The sequence below is a fragment of the Gallinula chloropus genome (genome assembly GCF_964237585.1).
Source record: "Gallinula chloropus genome assembly, chromosome: 2".
In the NCBI taxonomy this organism is placed as follows: domain Eukaryota; kingdom Metazoa; phylum Chordata; class Aves; order Gruiformes; family Rallidae; genus Gallinula; species Gallinula chloropus.
The window spans coordinates 32327728-32345447 of record NC_140086.1 but is presented as its reverse complement, the minus strand read 5'-3'; the positions used below and the strand labels follow the sequence as shown (position 1 = coordinate 32345447).

Sequence of the window (17720 nt, the reverse complement as noted above, 5' to 3'; positions counted from 1 at the left end):
TTCATGAGCAAGCGCTGCCCTCGGAGGGGAAAGATCCTGATGGCAGCATTAACGCTAGCGTTATAGCCCGCAGGTCACGTCAGGCTGGGGCAGGGCAGGGCTAAGCCTGGTTTTCGCTCTGTCCCGGTGCCCCCCTCCCTTGGGGACAGCGGCCGAGCGGGGCGCGGCCGAGGGGCGGCGGCACCACCGGGGCCTGGCGGGGCGGAGCGGGACTCGGGCCTCTCCGCCACGGGCGGCTGCTGGCGGCAGCGTCGGGTTTCGCGGCTGGGAAGGCGGGGTGGGGTGGAGCAGAGCGGAGGGGCCGGGAACCGGAGGACAGAGGCTGAGCCATCTGGGGAGAAGGCTCGGAGGCGAGCTGGACAACATCGCCAGCGCAGGCACTGCCCACAGGACAAGCCCGCCCGCCCCGGGGCTGGGGCTGTGGCCGTGAGGGGCCGCCCGGGCCCGCCTTCCCGCGCCGCCCAGCCAATGGGAGCGGTGGTTGTTAGCGGGCCGGGAGGTGGCGGCGTTGCCACAGCAGCAGCGGGGATAGTGGTGGCGGCTGGGGTGCGCTATGGAGGGGCTGGAAGGTGAGGGGTAGTGGTGTGTGTATGTGGGGGGAGAGGGGGGTTTCTTTCTTCGCCGAGGCAGCGAGAGCCTGGGGCGAGCCGGGAAAGGCCGAGTCGGGTCGCGCCTTTGTGCTGTGGCGGGGCGTGCTTGGGCGGTGGCGGCGGGAGCGGCGGTGGCCCGGGCGCCGCCTTTCCCGTTCTGGAGGCCCTCTGAGGCGGTGCGGTGGTCTCGCCCCGCTCCGCGGCCGGGAGTCCTGGAGGCCGGCAGGCCTGAAGTGAGGGAGTGCTGCAGAAGGGAAGCGGCGTGCTTTTGGGGTGGGAGGCGGAGGGCCCCAGCGCGGAGACCCGCCGGCCTGGGGGTGCCGCCGGGTGTGAGGCGGGCGGGGTAGCAGGCGCGGCGGGCAGGGCCGGCCTGGCCTCGCTCCGCTTTGTCTTAGGCGCTGCTGGGCTCTCCCGAACGAGCTGCGGGGTTGGGGGCTTTCCCCGCCGTCCCCTTCCTGCCGCAGCCGAACTGGGATGGCGGTGAGCCGGTTCGCTGCTCTGGCGCAGGCGGCGGGTGCCCTGGGCTGGGGACGGCGTTTTTGCCAGGCAGCGGTTTTTTGCAGACAGACGGCTAAGGTGGGTGTTGGTTAGAATACGCCTGTAATGCTGCAGAAACGTCCAGTGCATTGAAGGCTAGGTACCTATTTGCTGATAGAGTATGTGCAACTTCATTCTGTGCCAGTTGTGCCAATGAAAATATCATCACACTCCAGAGTATCCATCCTATTACAGCTTGTTATCTGAGCATTTTGGTAGGCCTGTCATTACTGTATTTTGCAAGCTGCTTTAACCATATTACTTAAGCAAGAGATACAGACCTGTTCTGAGTAACTATCACAAAACAGCCATTAAGTCTTCCATGCTCTGCTTGACCAGAGGTAACCTGACTGCTTAAAAAGGGGTGAGCACAAACTAGTCTTTGGTCGTTTTCCCTTCTGGCACATTTGGTGAAGGGAAGTAATTCTAACTGAATACCCACCTTCTGTTGATAGTATACAGTCATCAGACACTGTTCTTATACCTAGATACTTTGTCATGACTATAAATTTGGACAATGTGATTTGACATTAAAATCCCAAGAGTTTCTCTTTTATTTGATTTACTCATCTTTAAATTTGAAAGGTGATGTTGAGTGGCATAGCAGATAATGCTGTATCAGGCGCTCCTGACTGATGGCAGTTCTGTGCTAATCATGTGTTGGCTGTTCAGAAGGGGAAACCTTGCTTTAATATTGAGCCAGCTATATGTTTGATTGTGGTTGGGACTGCATATCATCAGCAGTCCGTCCATCAATTGATTTGGCTGTGAGCTAACTTAGCAAGGCCAGCTATGCCAGCTGTGTTGTATAAGCTCTAGCAGCTTTATAACAGAGGGTGGGAAGAAAGCAGATCTATAGACAATTGCAGAAGCCTGAAAAATGGTGTCATTCTTGCAGTAGAATTTTTTCAACTTTGTTAAAATGGTTTACATTTTGTGTTTTGGTGGTGGGAGGAAGAACTACTATATCATAGGTGAAATCTCATGCTTGTGAAACATTTCTTGAAAGTACTTTTAAAAGTTAGAGCTTATCAAAGCATTTTTCCATGATGTGAAATATTCCTTCTGAACAGTCCTTCTGAACACTCAAGATGAATTTTAGAATAGCACAGGTAGTAAGCTATTTCAAAAACTTCAAACATTCCTGCTTTGTGAACACTCATATCTCATAATGTTATCTAGCATTCTGGAATGCTAAAGTTCTTAAAAATATAGTAGTTTTCATTTTTGTGGGTCACTCTGTGCTATGTTTTTTTTTTTCTCTAAACAAATTGACACAACATAAAATACTTCCCTTTTTGCTTCAACACAGAAGCAAGTAGTTTTGCTTTTATTTACAGGTTTTCAGTTTAAGCTGTCTCTCTTGTTGCACATGGGGTTAAGCTCAGGTGAAGTTTTTGTAGAAAGATGCCTTCAAGACAGAGAAAATATAAGCAAAAGCTGTACCAGCAATAAATTATTTCTTTGGGTATTGTGCTTTTTCCAGTCATTGTTCCATTGGCAACTCAAAATGTTGCTGGTTGCCATTTTACATTACAGTTGTGTTTAGAAGCACAGTTGCAGAGTCATATCTATCTGACGTGGAAGTATGGGCTGCTTCTGAAATCTGGCTCAGCCTGCTCCCTCTCTGTGTTTGTGCTTGGCAAAATAATTTCCCAGAGCTGATTTCTACAGCAAGTCCTGGCAGTTGTGTGTGTGAGGGATGTGGCTGTGGTGGAGGGCAGGAGTTTCTTTTGGCAGCAGTCTGCTGGTGTGTTTTTATGACTGTGGAAGACCCCTCCCCAGGCTCAGAACACTTGGCCTGGACTTTCTGCCCTCAGAAGCTGGTGCTTTGCTTTTCTGAAGGTCAGCATTATAGATGCAAGATCTGGTTTATTTCTGTTTATTTAAGTATGCTATTAATAAAATAAGAAAGTCCACCCAGTTTATAATGATGCGTCCTGTAATGTGGAGAGTTGTGTGTGTATTAGTTGGCTTGTGAACCTGCATTAGTGGCATTTAAAAGGCTAAATAACATTTCCAGTCTCGCAGTTGCATTTTCTCGCTATGTGCAAGTTTAAATGGTCAGTGAAATGGCAGAGTAGGTTTCTGTGTGACTTAGAAGTTTCTTCTAAAATTTGCTTATGTTGCTTTTAGTAAGTTTGTTGCTTTATTTTATTTGCATATGAGTATTGTTATACTACTATATTGAAACTTAAAGACAAATTTATAGCTTTGGAGTTTTGTAAAAGACATCAGTGTGTATTTACAGTGACAAGTAACAAATGTTATGGCAAACCTGAAGTCAGTAGCTCCGTGTTTGTTACTTTGTAGCCTGTGGTGCTCTTTTTATATTTTCATTTAATTTACTGGTGAAAATACATAGAGCATTACAGCCTCTGTGCCTGAAAATGAGTGATTGCTAAAACGAGTTTGAAACACCTTTCCTGAGTAGTCCAGCGTGTGCTGACTCAGTACCTTTTTTGATGGCGTAGCGTGTGTTGGTTGCTTTCACTGCTGGATAGCAAGCAAAAAGCTGTCACTTGGGCACGTTTGTTGCTCGCTGTTTTGCTAGAAGGAGATGGAGGAGGGGATCCAAGCTCTGAATTCCTGACTTCATTTAAGCCGGAGCAGTCCAATGGTGGCGTTTGATCTGCTTCTCTCCGGTCTGTTGCTTTTTCTGGGAGGATGCCGGCAACAGCTGCTTGAGCCGACTAAATGCCGCTTCCCACACTTGTTCACAGCCCATCCCAGCGGGTCGGGACGGCCGCTGCCTATGGAGTAAAGGGCAGAGGGGCAGCTGTGTGCGAGGGCAAAAGCCCCGCCCTCTGTGGAAGGTAATGCAGCGCTTATCCAGCCCCAGCCTGCTCCTTCAGCCCTGCTCCAGCAGCCGGGGAAGGCTGGTTGAGGCTGGCAGGGGATGGATGACTGCTTGCTCAGGAAATAGCCTGCAGTCTCAAACCAAGAGCTTTCCCTTGTGGATGCCAAGTAGAGACTACTGTGATTAAGCATGTAGACTCTGAGCAGCCTGGGTGTGCCCTGGAGGTGTCCTAAGAATAAGGCTGTCTGTATACCATATTCTGCTGAGCTCTGTGCTGTAGTAGCATTTGTCTCTGGACCCTTCACTGTCACTGTTAATGTCAGAGACACCCTGCTCCACCCAAAACGCTGCATGCGTTCTAATTTGAGGCTTTATATTAGTAATGTGACTGTTGAAAGCAAGCACTTACGCTTGCTTTGACAGAATTTCTAAACAAGCTAGTGCCTAATCTTATTTTTTTCCCTTAATAGTGTAGAATTTTAATTTTTTTAAAACAAACATTAAGATTAACGTGTTTTTCCCTTTGGTGTTCATCTTTGTCTTGCCTCGCTGGATGCATGCAGCAGTTTCCTTACTTTGGCAGCCATTTTCTTAAGCTCCATTTGAGAGAGGCACCTGCCTTTTTGGAACACTTAAGCTTTTATTGTTTCTCTTTTTTAGTTATCTATCCAACAGAAGGAAGAGTTAATTTTACAGTACTGGTCTTAAATCAGCAACTTGGAAACTATTAAAGATTGAAATGCAAAACTAATATTAATGTGTGTTCTTTTTAAGAAGTTGTTTGTATCTGATCACCATTAGAACCCAATGATAAATACGACTTTGCATTCAGCTGCTGTATTTCACTACACATGCTTGCACCTCTATTACATGATCTAATTTTGATATTTAATTCACTATAACTGTGGTCAGTGTATTTAATTTTTCTAAGGCTTATAGGGATTTCTATTTTGTTAATGTTTATGTTTTGGGGAAGATAATTAAAGGAAAAATTCTGAAATTTAAGTTCAGGTTGATAATGATAGTGCAAGTACGTTATCAGAGTAAGTTTCACCTTTAAAGAAAAGGTAGTAATATTTGTAGGCAGGAGTTTAAGTGTTTCAGATTAGTTCCTTCATCCTAAGACTAACAGGCTTTACACGCTTTCTGTAGAATTCTTGCATTTTTTTCTTAAGCTGCAGAAACTAGGTTATTGTAGTAATTGAATTCCGTTGGTTGAATATAGTGGGAAGATGAGTACATTTTACTTGTGCACACCACCTCCCCCACCACCCCCCACCCCTCCCATGATGTGGTTATTGTCAAAAGCAGTTGTTGCATTTCAGTAAAATCAAGTTCCATGAGCATGTTTAAACAGTTGACTGGAGCGGGGGAGGATTTGACTTACTTTTTAAATTCCAGGTGGGGTGCAAACTAGGAATCAATATATTATAAATTAAGTTTATTATCAGAATTGTTTTAACACATTTTATCGTTAGCCAAGTTATATTCTGATAACAAGCAAACTTGGATTGGGATTGCTCTGTCCACTTACGTTTAGGTAAAAGAGTGTACAAGTCCAGAATTGCTTTGGGGGCCTCTGGTACAAGGCAGTCTTGGTTTAAGGCTAATGTGAGAAGAGTGGTCTTCACTTTACTGCTTACGTTCATGATGCCTGTAACCTTACATAGGAGAATAGTGAGATTACGATGCCAAAGCACAGTTGTGTAACATGTACATAGATTTTGCAGGTCACATGCTTTTTAGTGGCTTCAGTTGATCTTAAAGCTCATTAATAGAAGACCAGATAACGTATCTGGAAGTCAGGTCAATCAAATAGTGCTGCTTATTTGCCTTTGGTTTTGTTGTGTTTCCATACACATTACAGGGGAAACTCTCATAGATTTTTCTGAGTAGCCATCACGTTTGAGTGCCTCCCTAAAGTGCCTGCACATTAACACTCACAGTATGGGAGCAAGTGGGTGGAATTGGAGGTCTGCATGCAGTTGCAGGGATATGGTCTTGTTGGGATGGTGTGTAGGTGGTAGGACAGCTCACAGCACCAGAGTGTTGCAGTGGATGAATACAGGCTCTTCTGGAAGAACTAGCTGGACAGCAAGGGGGAAAGTTGCCTTTTATGTGGGATTGCAGCAAGAATGCACAGAGCTTTGCTGTGGAGACACCTGGGAGCTTAAGGATCAGGGTTAGCAGGCAGACCAATGAGGGATGTGTTGTGGGTGTTTCCTACAAACCACCTGATCAAGTTGAGGCCTCCCTCAGACAATTGAAAGGAGCCTCATTCACAGGTTCTGGTCCTCATGAGGGACTTTAACCACCCAGTACCTGCTGAAGGGACAATATCAGTAAGGCACAAGCAATCCAGGAGGCTTCTGGTACTTGTTGATGACAAATTCCTGATGCAAAAGGTTGAAGAGCTGACATGGGGAAGTTCTCCCGCTGGACTTCACACCTGCGAATGTGTGAGATGTGAAGGTCTGGGCAGCCTTATCTACAGTGACCATGGGGTGATGGAATTCAAGATTCTGAAGGGGAAAGGCTGGTCAAATAGCAGGATCTCAGCCTTAGACTTCAGGAGAGCAGGCTTTGAGTTACTTAGGGATCTGCGTGGAAGAATCCTTTGAGGTATGGCCCTAGAGAGGAGTCCAAGAGAGCTGGTCATTTTTAAGCATATGCAGGGTAAAATAGGTATATTTTCACTTCAAAATTGCATTCTCATGAGGAAGGGTGGAAAGAAGGACAAACAGTTACAGAAAAAGGGAGTATACTGCAATGTGAGTTCTGTGTGTGCTTCCATTGCAATCATTGTTGAATGCATGGTATTCATTTTTCAGTCACAAAATAACTTCAGAGTCCTCCTCTGGGTTGTCATTTTCAGGCAGTGGGGCTCTCCGTGCTGTGTTACTCTCAGTGAAGTAGTGTGCAGTTCACCATCATCAGTCTCATGTTCTATGCAGTAACAGTAGTTTTGGTAAATATAATGCACTGAAATTGACAGACTGAAAAGCTGATGTGGAAACACGTAGGAAAGTCTGAAGCTTTTCCTCTTGAAGGAATGGAAGCTGTGCTGCTTTTTTGTTATCTTTTGGAAGTAGATGTGACAGGTTTATCTAAGATTAGACTACATTGTCAGTAGAGAAGTAGGAAAGAATTCATGAGGCTTTCCCCTACAATTAAGGGTGGGTAGAAAAAAGCAGATTGGTTTGCTATTTGTTGTAAAATTTTGAATTACCTAATTGTATAAAAATTTCAAAGTATATGAAGAGTTGAATACTAAGAGACAGAGCTTACTATGATTTTCCTCTTTCTTTCTCGAACTCTTCCTACAAACTGCTAGTAGCATAGGCAAGAGCAGATTTGCTTGGGGGTGTAAGTTATGCACATTGTCATTTTTCAAGCAGACTTTACCCCAGTATGTCAAGTATTGCCTATTGTTAAGCAGTGTGGTGAATTGCCTGACTTTAATTTGCATTTCAGAATTCCTTTTGGCAAAACAACGAAAACTTGCAAAATTTACACCATTACTGGGGTACCTTTTTAGTTAATGTGTTGATTAAAAAATACCTCACAGTACTGATTACTGGACATATGTTGGAGACCGACAGTCCTCAAAGAACTGGATGCTGTGGCTTGATGATACAGATTTCAATTAATGTAGGGAACGCACTATTTTTATTTCTTTTTTTTACCTGAAGTATGTGTGTAGATCTCTAGGTCTGGGGTCTTTTACACAACTGCTTCCTTTTTACTAGCGCTTGCCATCTTGTTTACTATGCCCATGACTGTCAGATCGAACTTGTATGTATTGATGCGTGCACACATTGTACTGAGAGAGGTAAATCTGCAGACTGACAGATCACACTTCCCGCTGTAATCAGCTGCTGTATTTAAACAACAGAGAAAAAAAAAAAAACAAACAAAAAAAAACCCCAGTTGTTGTCTGGAAATCTGGGATTCAAGGAAGTCTGAACTCTTCTGTAAGAGCACAGAAAGCACTGTGCTACACCTGGAGACCGACTGTCAGACTTCGAGGTTCACATCAACTTTACAGCTAAACTTCAAGAACAGGAAGTATGGGTACATGGACTGGGACCATGTTAAGAAGGAATGTGTGCAATATCTTATTCTTTTGTGGGTAGTAAACATAATTTGGAAGGTGGTTGTGCTCTGGAGGTAGCTGGAGGAGAAAGCTCTGACCAGGACAGTTTAGAAACACAAGTGGTCAGATTATTGTAGTGCTGCTAATAAAACTCCCAATCTAACTGTTTCGTTAAGATACCCAGCATCTTTCTAGGTGGAACTCCGTGGTTTTGTGTGACACCTGCTCTCAGGCAGAATAGAGAGTGTAAAAGCTGTATATCATAGTTTTGGCTTCACTTCAACCAAAATACTGCTTCTTCCTATGGTATTCACAATCGTTTTGAACATACCTCTCTTTACCCTAAGTGTATTTAGATTAGATAAACAGCAGTAATTATGGCTGTCCTTTTCAGAGTTAACTGTATTCATTCATGTTTAATACAGGCTTGTAAGCCACTGGAGATTAGTAGCATTAAAGATGGTAAAAGGAAAAAGAACTGTTGCTGATGTATCTTGGGTCTTCTGTGGTTGTATAACCAAAGTGAGGGCAATCCCTGAGTTGTTGCTGGACTGAAAGAAGACTGGAGAAAATTGCTGTGACACCATCTTACTACTAATTTCTATTCTCTGACTCATATGCCAAGTAAATCCTTATTCTGTTTCTTGATTTGAGTGTTTCCTGGTTTGTGGGGTTTTTTTACCTTCTCCCCCCTGCTTAATACATCCCAATTTAATAACCCGTTCCTGTTACATTTTGAGGCAAAAAGTCAGTCTTTTTAGGGAATCCCAAAGTTTTCAACTGAGATTTTGCTTTGATTTGTTCTGCTTTGATTTTATCAAACTGAAATCAATCAAGCAAAGTTGGGAGGGGTTTTTTTCCATTTTTGTTTCATTTTATAGTCATGCTGGAAAACTACAGCCAAAATAATTGAGTTATTTAATTGAAAAAAAAATTATCCTGTTTATTGCTCGTGTTAGAAATACTGACTCCTTACATTACTACTAAAAAATGTCTAAGGATTCATCTCCCTGTAGATTGTGTGTTTGTCGTTTGTTGCGCAGAAGCTATGTAAACAACAAGTATACTTAGTTATTATGCACAAGTGGCTTTTTAAAAACAAGCAAACAAACAAAACCCTCCTTTCCAACTTTCAGAATTTTATTCACGTGTTTTATTTTAGAATTATCTGCTTTCATGTTGATTACAGTGCTAACCCTTCTGTAAGGGCAGACTCATTAGCTCCTAGAGAAAAATGTTAAGATTTTGTGGGTTTGTGGTGAGGTTTTGGGGGTTTTGGGGTAGGTTTTGGTTTATTGGTGTTCTGTTTGTTTGATTGGAGGATGTGTGTATGTTTACATTACAGGAAAAGAAATTCTCAGAGGAATGAAATTGAAGAATTAAGAAACTGAAGGGATATATATGCAAATATAAAGGGCTGTAGGCTTCCCATTTTCAAGAGAACTTAAGGAACTTCAATTTTTTAAAATAACTTCCTTTTGTGGTTTGAGTCAGGGATTTGTATTGGGAGGGAGAAGGTGTTTGCAGGAGAAATAGCTCTTGGCAAAAGTGATTGAGTGCCTGCCAGCAGTAGAGGAGGGTTAGGAATGCTGGAAGGAAATCCAGCTCTGTGACTGTAGCTGCAGTAAATGCTAATTGGCATTTGTTAAGCATTGGTATGTCGTATGTAAATACTGCTGGATCAGGTGAGCATCCATCGAGTCTGCTGCTTTTAAAGGTGAATTTAAGCACAAGCTTGAATTCCATAGCTCAGTGAACAGAAGAATATGGTAGAAAGCGTAGCATTTCTTCTTTCACTAAGGCAGGTATTTGAAGGAATTCTTCTCTCAGTCAAATCCTTAATTTTGTACTACACCCTTGATTTCAAGATCATGAAGTCTGATTTATCTCAGCTAATTTCTTAGACATAAACAGTGTCATTTTGAATTTGTGTAAAATGCCTTTCTTGTTCCTGCAAAACTGAGGGGTTTATTTGAGCAATGGGATAAAAGGAAATTGAATTCTTTAGCGGAAGTGAGTTTGCCATTGGGTCTGTTAGCATTATTAAGAGCACTGAGAACACTGAAGAATAAAGTAAGGAAACAAACAAAATCTGTGCATACCTTGTATTTTTGAGTGGGGGAACTGAGAAAAGCTTACAACTGCTGTTGCTTACCCATGTAGAAAATGGTAAGAGCTGGTTCCAGCCATCTTTAGCTATGTATGACCAGAGTACGCGTTATTAGCTGTGATTAACATCATGCTCAGGCTTGTGGATTAACAAAAAACCAAAACAAACCAACAAAAAGGCCTATGAAAAAAAAACAAAATCAGATATGATTGTATAGGATAGTGATTAAAAAATACAATTAACAGCAAAAAATAAGTTCCTAGTAAATGTTGATAACGTGCAAGTATAATTCAGATGCAAGAATAGAAGAAAAACAAGATTTATCTGCGGGTTTTCTGTCCTAGAATCATAGAATCATAGAATGGCATGGGTTGGGAGGGACCCCAGAGAGAGGATCATAGAGTTCTAACCCTCCTGCCACAGGTAGGGCCACCAACCTCCAGGCCTGGATCTAGACAAGGTTGCCCAGGGCCCCATCCAACCTGTCTTTCCTACTTACGTACATCAAACACATACATGCATTTACATGACACATAAGGAAGCTTGATTATGACTTCAGTTGTAAAATTCAGTTAGTGTAAGTACAGTCATGCTATACTGTGACAAGGGCCTGTTCATGTCTATGTGGACCAGGTACCTAAATTAAAGATAGGAAAATAAATGTTTTAAACTGCAGAACACTTTTCACATTCTCAAATTGGATTGTGCTCTGTAGCATCTTAATACAATTCATACATTTTATGTAGTTTCATACTGGTGATGAATTTAATTCAAATTATTAAAAAAGGCAGAAATAGACCTAATAGTTTGTATTAGAAGTCTCACTGAATTTTAATCTTTACAATTGGAAAAAAAAGGTTTTCAGTGGGAACCATGGCTGCCTGAATCTATATTTGTTTGTCATGAAAGATTTTTTTAAATTACCCATTTTCTTTATGACTGTTGGTATGACTCCTACTACTGGAGTGTTAGGATAGAAGGATACAGGTTCTTAAAGAAGGACAGGCAGGGCAGGTGAGAAGGGGGTTTTGCTCTATATGTTAATATCCAACTGGAGTGCATGGAGCTCCACCTGGGCATGGATGAGGATCTGAACAAGAGCCTGTGGGTTAGGATCAGAGGGAGTGCAGGGGACACCATAGTGGGTGTCTGCTATAGGCCGCCTGACCAGGGGGACTGAGAGGACGTGGCCCTCTATAGACAGATAGATAGGAAAAGCCTGACTTTCACAGGCCTCGGTCCTTATGGGGGACTTCAGTCACTCCTCATATCTGTTGCAGGGACAACACAGCTGAGCACAAGTGATCTAGGAGGTTCCTGGAATCTGTTGGTGATAACTTCTTCCTCTAGGCAATGGAGGAGCTGACAAGGAGAGGTGCCATGCTGGACCTTGTCCTCACCAACAAGGGGGGCTGGTGGAGGATTTGAGGATCAAGGGCAGTCTTGGATGCAGTGGCCATGAAGTGGTGAAGTTCCAAATCCTCAGGGTATCAAGGAGGGTGCACAGCAAGCTTGCTACCCTGGATTTCAGGAGAGCAGACTTTGCCCTCTTCAGGGAACTGCTGGGTGAAGTACAATGGGACAAAGACCTAGAGGGAAGAGGGGCCCAAGGTAGCTGACTAGTATTCAGGGGTCACCTCCTCTGAGCCCAGGAGCAGTGTGTCCCAATAAAGAGGAAATTAGGCAAAAACATCAAGGCCTGCATACATCCATGCAGTAAGGAGACCCTTACTCAAACAAAAAAAGAAGGCCTAGGAAGGGTGGAAGGAAGGACAGATATCCTGGGAAGAATTCAGGGAAACTGAGCAGTCAGGGGTCAGATTAGAAAAACTATGTCTGTGTTAGAGATAAATCTGGCCAGGGATCTAAAGGGAAACAAGAAGTTTTGAGAGGTATGTCAATGAGAAAAGGATGATGAGAGAAAATATGGGCCCTCTATGGAACGGAACAGGTGACCTTGTTACCCAGGATATGAAGAAGGCTGAAGTACTTAATGACTTTTTTTGCCTCAGTCTTCCCTGGCAAGAGCTCTAGTCACATCAGCCAAGTCACGGAGGGTGAAGGCAGGGACTGGGAGTATGAGGAACTGCCCACTACAGGAGATGAGATTCAGGAACACTTAAGGAACCTGAAGGTGTACAAGTCCATGGGACCTGATGAGGTGCATCTGTGTGTCCTGAAGGAACTGATGGATGCAGTGGCCAAGCTCCTGTCCATCGTATTTGAAAGGTCCTTTCAGGCCGGTGACTTCCCCACTGACAGGAAAAGGGGAAATATAACCCCTATTTTTAAAAAAGGGAAACAGGAAAACCCAGAGAACTAAAGACCAGTCAATCTCACCTCTGTGCCTGGTGAGATCATGGAGCACATCCTCCTGGAGGCTGTGCTCAGGCTCATGGAGAATAAGGAGGTGATTGGTGACAGCCAACATGGCTTCACTAAGGGCAAATTGTGCCTGACAAATCTGGTGGCCTTTTATGATGGAGTAACAGAGATGGTAGACAAGGGAAGGAAGACAGATACCATCTTCCTGGATTTGTGCAAGGCCTTTGACACTGTCCAGCACAACATCCTTCACCAATGACAAGCTCAACATGAGCTGGCAGTGTGCACTAGCAGCTCAGAAGGCCAATCATGTACTGAGTTGCATCAAGAACACCTGGAGTCCAGCTCTGGGGACCCCACTACAGGAAAGACATAGAACTGTTGGAGTGAGTCCAGAGGAGGGCCATGAAGATGATCAAGGGGCTGGAGCACCTCTCCCATGAAGACAGGCTGCGAGAGTTGGGCTTGTTCAGCCTGGAGAAGAGAAGGCTGTGGGGGTAACCTAATTGTGGCATACCAATACTTAAAGGAGTCCTATAGCAAAGTGGGAGAGGGACTGTTCAGCAGGGAATATAATGATAGGACAAGGGGTAATGGCTTCAAGCTGAAAGAGGGTAGGTTTAGTTTAGGTGTGCAGAAAAAATTCTTTACTGTGAGAGTGGTGAGGCACTGGCACAGGTTGCCCAGAAAACTTGTGGAAGCCCCATCCCTGGAGGCATTTCAATCCGGGTTAGATGGGGCTTTGTGCAACCTGGTCTAGTGAAAGTGTCCCTGCCCATGGCAAGGGGTTGGAACTTGATGATCTTTAAGGTCCCTTCCAACCCAAAGCATTCTATGATTCCCTGTGTTTAGATGGAATTTTTTTTTCCACTGAGAAGCTAGCAATGAATCCCAGTCATGAACATTGATGTGTTTGTAACTTCTTTAGTTTAAGCCACTAGTTTGCCTAAAATGCACATCAATTCAAAGTGGTTTGTTTTAACTTCATATAAATAGAAGAAGCTGTATTGTCTCCAATAGTCAGACTGAATACAGAGAAAGCAACTAGTGATTCTCAAACTTAATACAAATTTACTGCCTCTTTGTTGGTGTATAGGTGATATAAAATATCCCTGTATCTCTGGTACAGTACTAAATATACTGCCTGTTACTGGCATGTTTTTCATCTCTACCATAACTCTACTACATAATGTGTACTATAGAATATATTTACTTGCATAGGCCTGGATGCCCTGATTTGTTGGTCTTTTCTGGTTCTGTGAATATGTAAAGTGTAGCATTTACACTTTTCTTACTAATGTTGAATAGCAACAGCAGAAATGCTTTTGTAAACTGTCAGTAATAATATGAATAGAATATGTAGCAAAAATAGTAGTAAAGATTTTTTTTTCTTACAAGAGAAAGTGAAATAGTTTACCTTAGTAGAGGAAAATAAGTCATGGGGTGTGACTTCTACTTGATGCTGTCTCATACAAGGGCACAGAAGTACCCACTAAATATTATTCTTGGTGTTTATATAGTGAGTCTGTCATTTGCATGCTGACATATAGGCATCTCTTTAAGGTGCAGAGTTTCATACTAGAAATTATCAGAACTGATGTTGATATGTTAATGGAGCTGACTGTTTCCAAAAGTGCATAAGGACTTTGAGTATCATCATTTCCTTTATGATCTGCACAGTCTCTGCACTGTTCAAAAAATACACTTCTACTGTTACATTTGTTATTGCTAAGTATATGCAGTTAGAAATCTAAGAAAACGCTTCTAGCACAAATTGAAACACATTTTCTTACAGAAGTATGCTTGTTGTGTTTTGTGTCTTTTTTAAGGTGAGGATACAGTGCAAACTGGAGATCTCTTGCCATGTAGGATTTGTGGAAGGACTTTCTTTCCAGCAGCACTGGTAAGTAGTATGAGCACTGTTGCCTTTTAGATCTGATAAGCTGAGATAAGAGTTAAGTGGTGATCACTATAGTAAAGTAACGTAGATCTAGATGCTTGGTTTGGGGGGGAGGATGTTGGTTCCCCTGCTGCCCTCTCCCCCAAATAATTACCAGTTAAAATTGTCTCAGTTTTGAAGCTCCCTAGAAGGATATTAGTTTAATTTCAGTATCCCATCAATTTCTGAAATTGCCTGCTTCTAAAATTAGTTTATCTAAGGTCACAGAATCATTCCTTACCTCTCAAGAAGTAAGCCCCAGCATTATGAAGTCTCAGAAAGTAAATGAAGTGTTGTGTTAGCCATCTTCAAAACACTGTGTTTTACAGTCTTAATAGAATTGGTCTTTCCTTATATATGAAACAGGTTTCAGACACTTCTTATTTGCCTTGTCACTCAATGCAAATGCTGCCTACCTACCATCACTTTTTTTCTTTTCAAGGAGCAAGTACAGATGCCTCCTACTTTTCTCCCTCGTTGCCAAAGTTTTTGTGACTCTGTATATGCATTCATGAACTCCTGTACCTCCGCTCTAAAAGTGTAGCATTAACGTATGAGTAAAAGCAGTCTGATCTTACTCATCAGGAGTTGGGCCTTGTTTGCTTGATTGGCATATTAAGAAAGGAGGAAATAACATGTTAATAACTTGTGTTTTCAAAACTGTTATTGGTTATCCCCAGCAGATAACTGAGCACCACCAGCTGCTCACTCACCCCTCTCCCTCCAAGGAGATGGGGAGGAGAATGAAAAAAAACCCCAACCAAACATATTGGTTGAGATAAAGGCAGTTTAAAAGGATAACAAAGGAAGAGAAGCATAATAATATACACAAAACAAAATGTACAAAATGCTCATCACTTGTGGAAAAAAACCCCAACAAACACCTGATGCCCTGTCTGTATCGAAGCATCAATCCCACCTCCTGGCTGTTCTCCCCAGTTATATAGGGAGTGTGATGGTGTTTGGCGAGGAATATCGCTTTGGCCGGTCTGGGTCAGCTGTCCTGGCTGTGCTCTCCCAGCTTCTTGTGCCCCTGGTGGGGCGTAGGAAGCTGGAAAGTCCTTGACTTAGTGTAGGGACTGCAACAACTGCAACTGTTGTTTCATTGTGTTATCAATGTTATACTCATACTAAATCCAAACCACAGCACTATGCCAGCTACTGAAAAGAAAATTAACTCTGTCCCTGCTGAAATCAGGGCAAAGCCTAAGTTTAAATTCTGTATTCTCCTTTTGTTTTTCTTTGGTTTGTAGAAAAAGCATGGACCTATTTGCCAAAAAACTTCTGCCAAGAAGAGGAAGACATTCGATTCTAGCCGACAGAGGGCAGAAGGGACTGACATCCCCACAGTAAAACCTCTTAAGCCACGGGTATGTATAATTTAATCGGCATATGAACATTTTAAGCCAACTGTGTATGCATCCTAATAAAGCTAATTTCTGCTGGCAATTTCTGATCACTAGATCAGCTAGGATGTGGAAGTGTTCTAACTATAATGTTGTGTACTAAAATAAGGCATGTACTTAGTTTGAAGTAACAGCTTCAGACATAAAGGGAATTTTTTTTTTTTTGGCTTCTTAGCCAGAACCACCCAAAAAACCTTCCAACTGGAGACGAAAGCATGAGGAATTTATAGCAACTATACGAGCAGCCAAAGGACTCAATCTTAAAGATGGTGGAAAACTCCCTCCACCACCTCCTCCATCATATGACCCTGGTATGTAAAAAATCAAGTTCTTTAGAGATTTTTCTTTAAACTTAATTTGTAAGAATTTTAATTGAAAGGAAGTTCATAGAATACAGTATTCACAAGTTCTTAAAGATGGCTATCTGATAATCCCTATGTAAATACTGCTTTGTGATTGTGGGCCTGGCTGACCAACTTGCAGCTTTCTACTCTCTTATAAACATAGGCTAGACACATGGTTTCAAGACCTTGTTTCTGTTCACAACAGTGAAACTGCTCAGAGCAGACTACCTTTGAATTAGCTGTCAATGCTGGACACCCACAACCTATTTATGTTGTAGGGATGCACATTGGCGATGTTCTTCAAATGTAGCGTCTCCAATTTCTTGTTTCATGTATGCAGTGTATACTCTAGTGTGCATGTGATCCTTCCTCAAGGAGGGTATTTATGTTTTGGGTATGAGACGTGGGATTTGTATTAATGAGGGAATAACAATCCCTGGGTACCTTCAGAATGAAGACTGGGTGAAGCATTGAGGCAGTCTGATACTAGCAAGAAGAAAATAGACTTTTCAGTTAACTTCTGAGATGCAGTAATAGGTTGGAGAGAATAAATTTATCTGACTTAGCCTAAGAGCTAAACCATTTGATTAGCTCACTGCCTATTTTCAGAAATACTGGGAAAAACTGCAAAAATCATCTGCTTGCTTCTGCCTGTCTGTGGTCAAGTGAGGTTGTGAGTCTTCCCTACCTTGTTTGTCTACAGGAAACATAGTAGTGTTAGGATTTCAATTGTGCCTTCATAGTGAAGTTCTGTTATTCAGCATTCAGTACACTCTATCTTGAAATGCCATATGCATTTTAAAGTAAAGTAAAACCAATAGCTAGTGCTGTGCACAGGAAACATAAGGCTTGATTATGGCAAGGATCATTAGTAATCTAGTTGTATAGGCTCTGAATTATAAGCAGAAGAGCCCAGAAGTAAATCTAGCTTGGATAGCAACTAAAATGGTGCTCCCTTGATTCTGGAGACTGCAAATGAATTTGAGAAGAAAGAAGTAACTATTCAGTGTGTGTAAAAGCAGATAGGAGGTAAAGGGAAGGGAAAGATACTGTTCATCTCTTTCTCTTTGTTGTAGGTTTTTTTTTTTTTTTTACTTTTTCAAGCTTAGTATTAGTATTACTTTTTATAGTCCCCTGGCTTCATCATGCTGCAATAAGTAAGACTTAGAAGGAGGGAACCAGGAGTGAACAGATATGAATTAACCAATGGATTCTCTTCCCTCAAATGGAACAGAACAAAAATAGAGCAGGGACAGCTACCCTTGCTCCTTTTCCACTTTATGTGTAAAAGAGAGGGAGAATGCATGGTATTTTTGTGTGTATCCATCTTCTCCTGCTCAGCTCTGTCTTTAGCATACCTATTTTTGCCTAGCTGTTAATATTGTAAATGAAGACAGTTCTGTATTAATATTTTCTACTTAATTGCGTGCTTTGAGCTTGCAAACAAGCAGTATTGCTGGTTTTTTTGAAATACTGTTCCAACTTTTCCTTAGAAGTGTAGAACAGCTTCAGGATATTGAGGACTTTAAGTGCATTGAACTTGACTGCATGTGTGTACTGCCCACTACCTTTG

The 17720-nt window shown here is 42.5% G+C and overlaps 1 protein-coding gene across 1 annotated transcript in view; it reads left to right on the top strand.

The window, feature by feature from the left end:
• Positions 1 to 539: 539 nt before the first annotated feature.
• The window catches only part of ZC2HC1A (zinc finger C2HC-type containing 1A), a 37398-nt gene continuing 20217 nt past the window's right edge, over positions 540 to 17720 (top strand). The window contains exons 1-4 of the mRNA XM_084279877.1: positions 540 to 569; positions 14288 to 14361; positions 15651 to 15767; positions 15979 to 16114. Of these exons, the coding sequence (XP_084136003.1) occupies positions 554 to 569; positions 14288 to 14361; positions 15651 to 15767; positions 15979 to 16114 (343 nt within the window). The 5' untranslated portion in view covers positions 540 to 553. The remainder of the gene's footprint in view (positions 570 to 14287; positions 14362 to 15650; positions 15768 to 15978; positions 16115 to 17720) is intronic.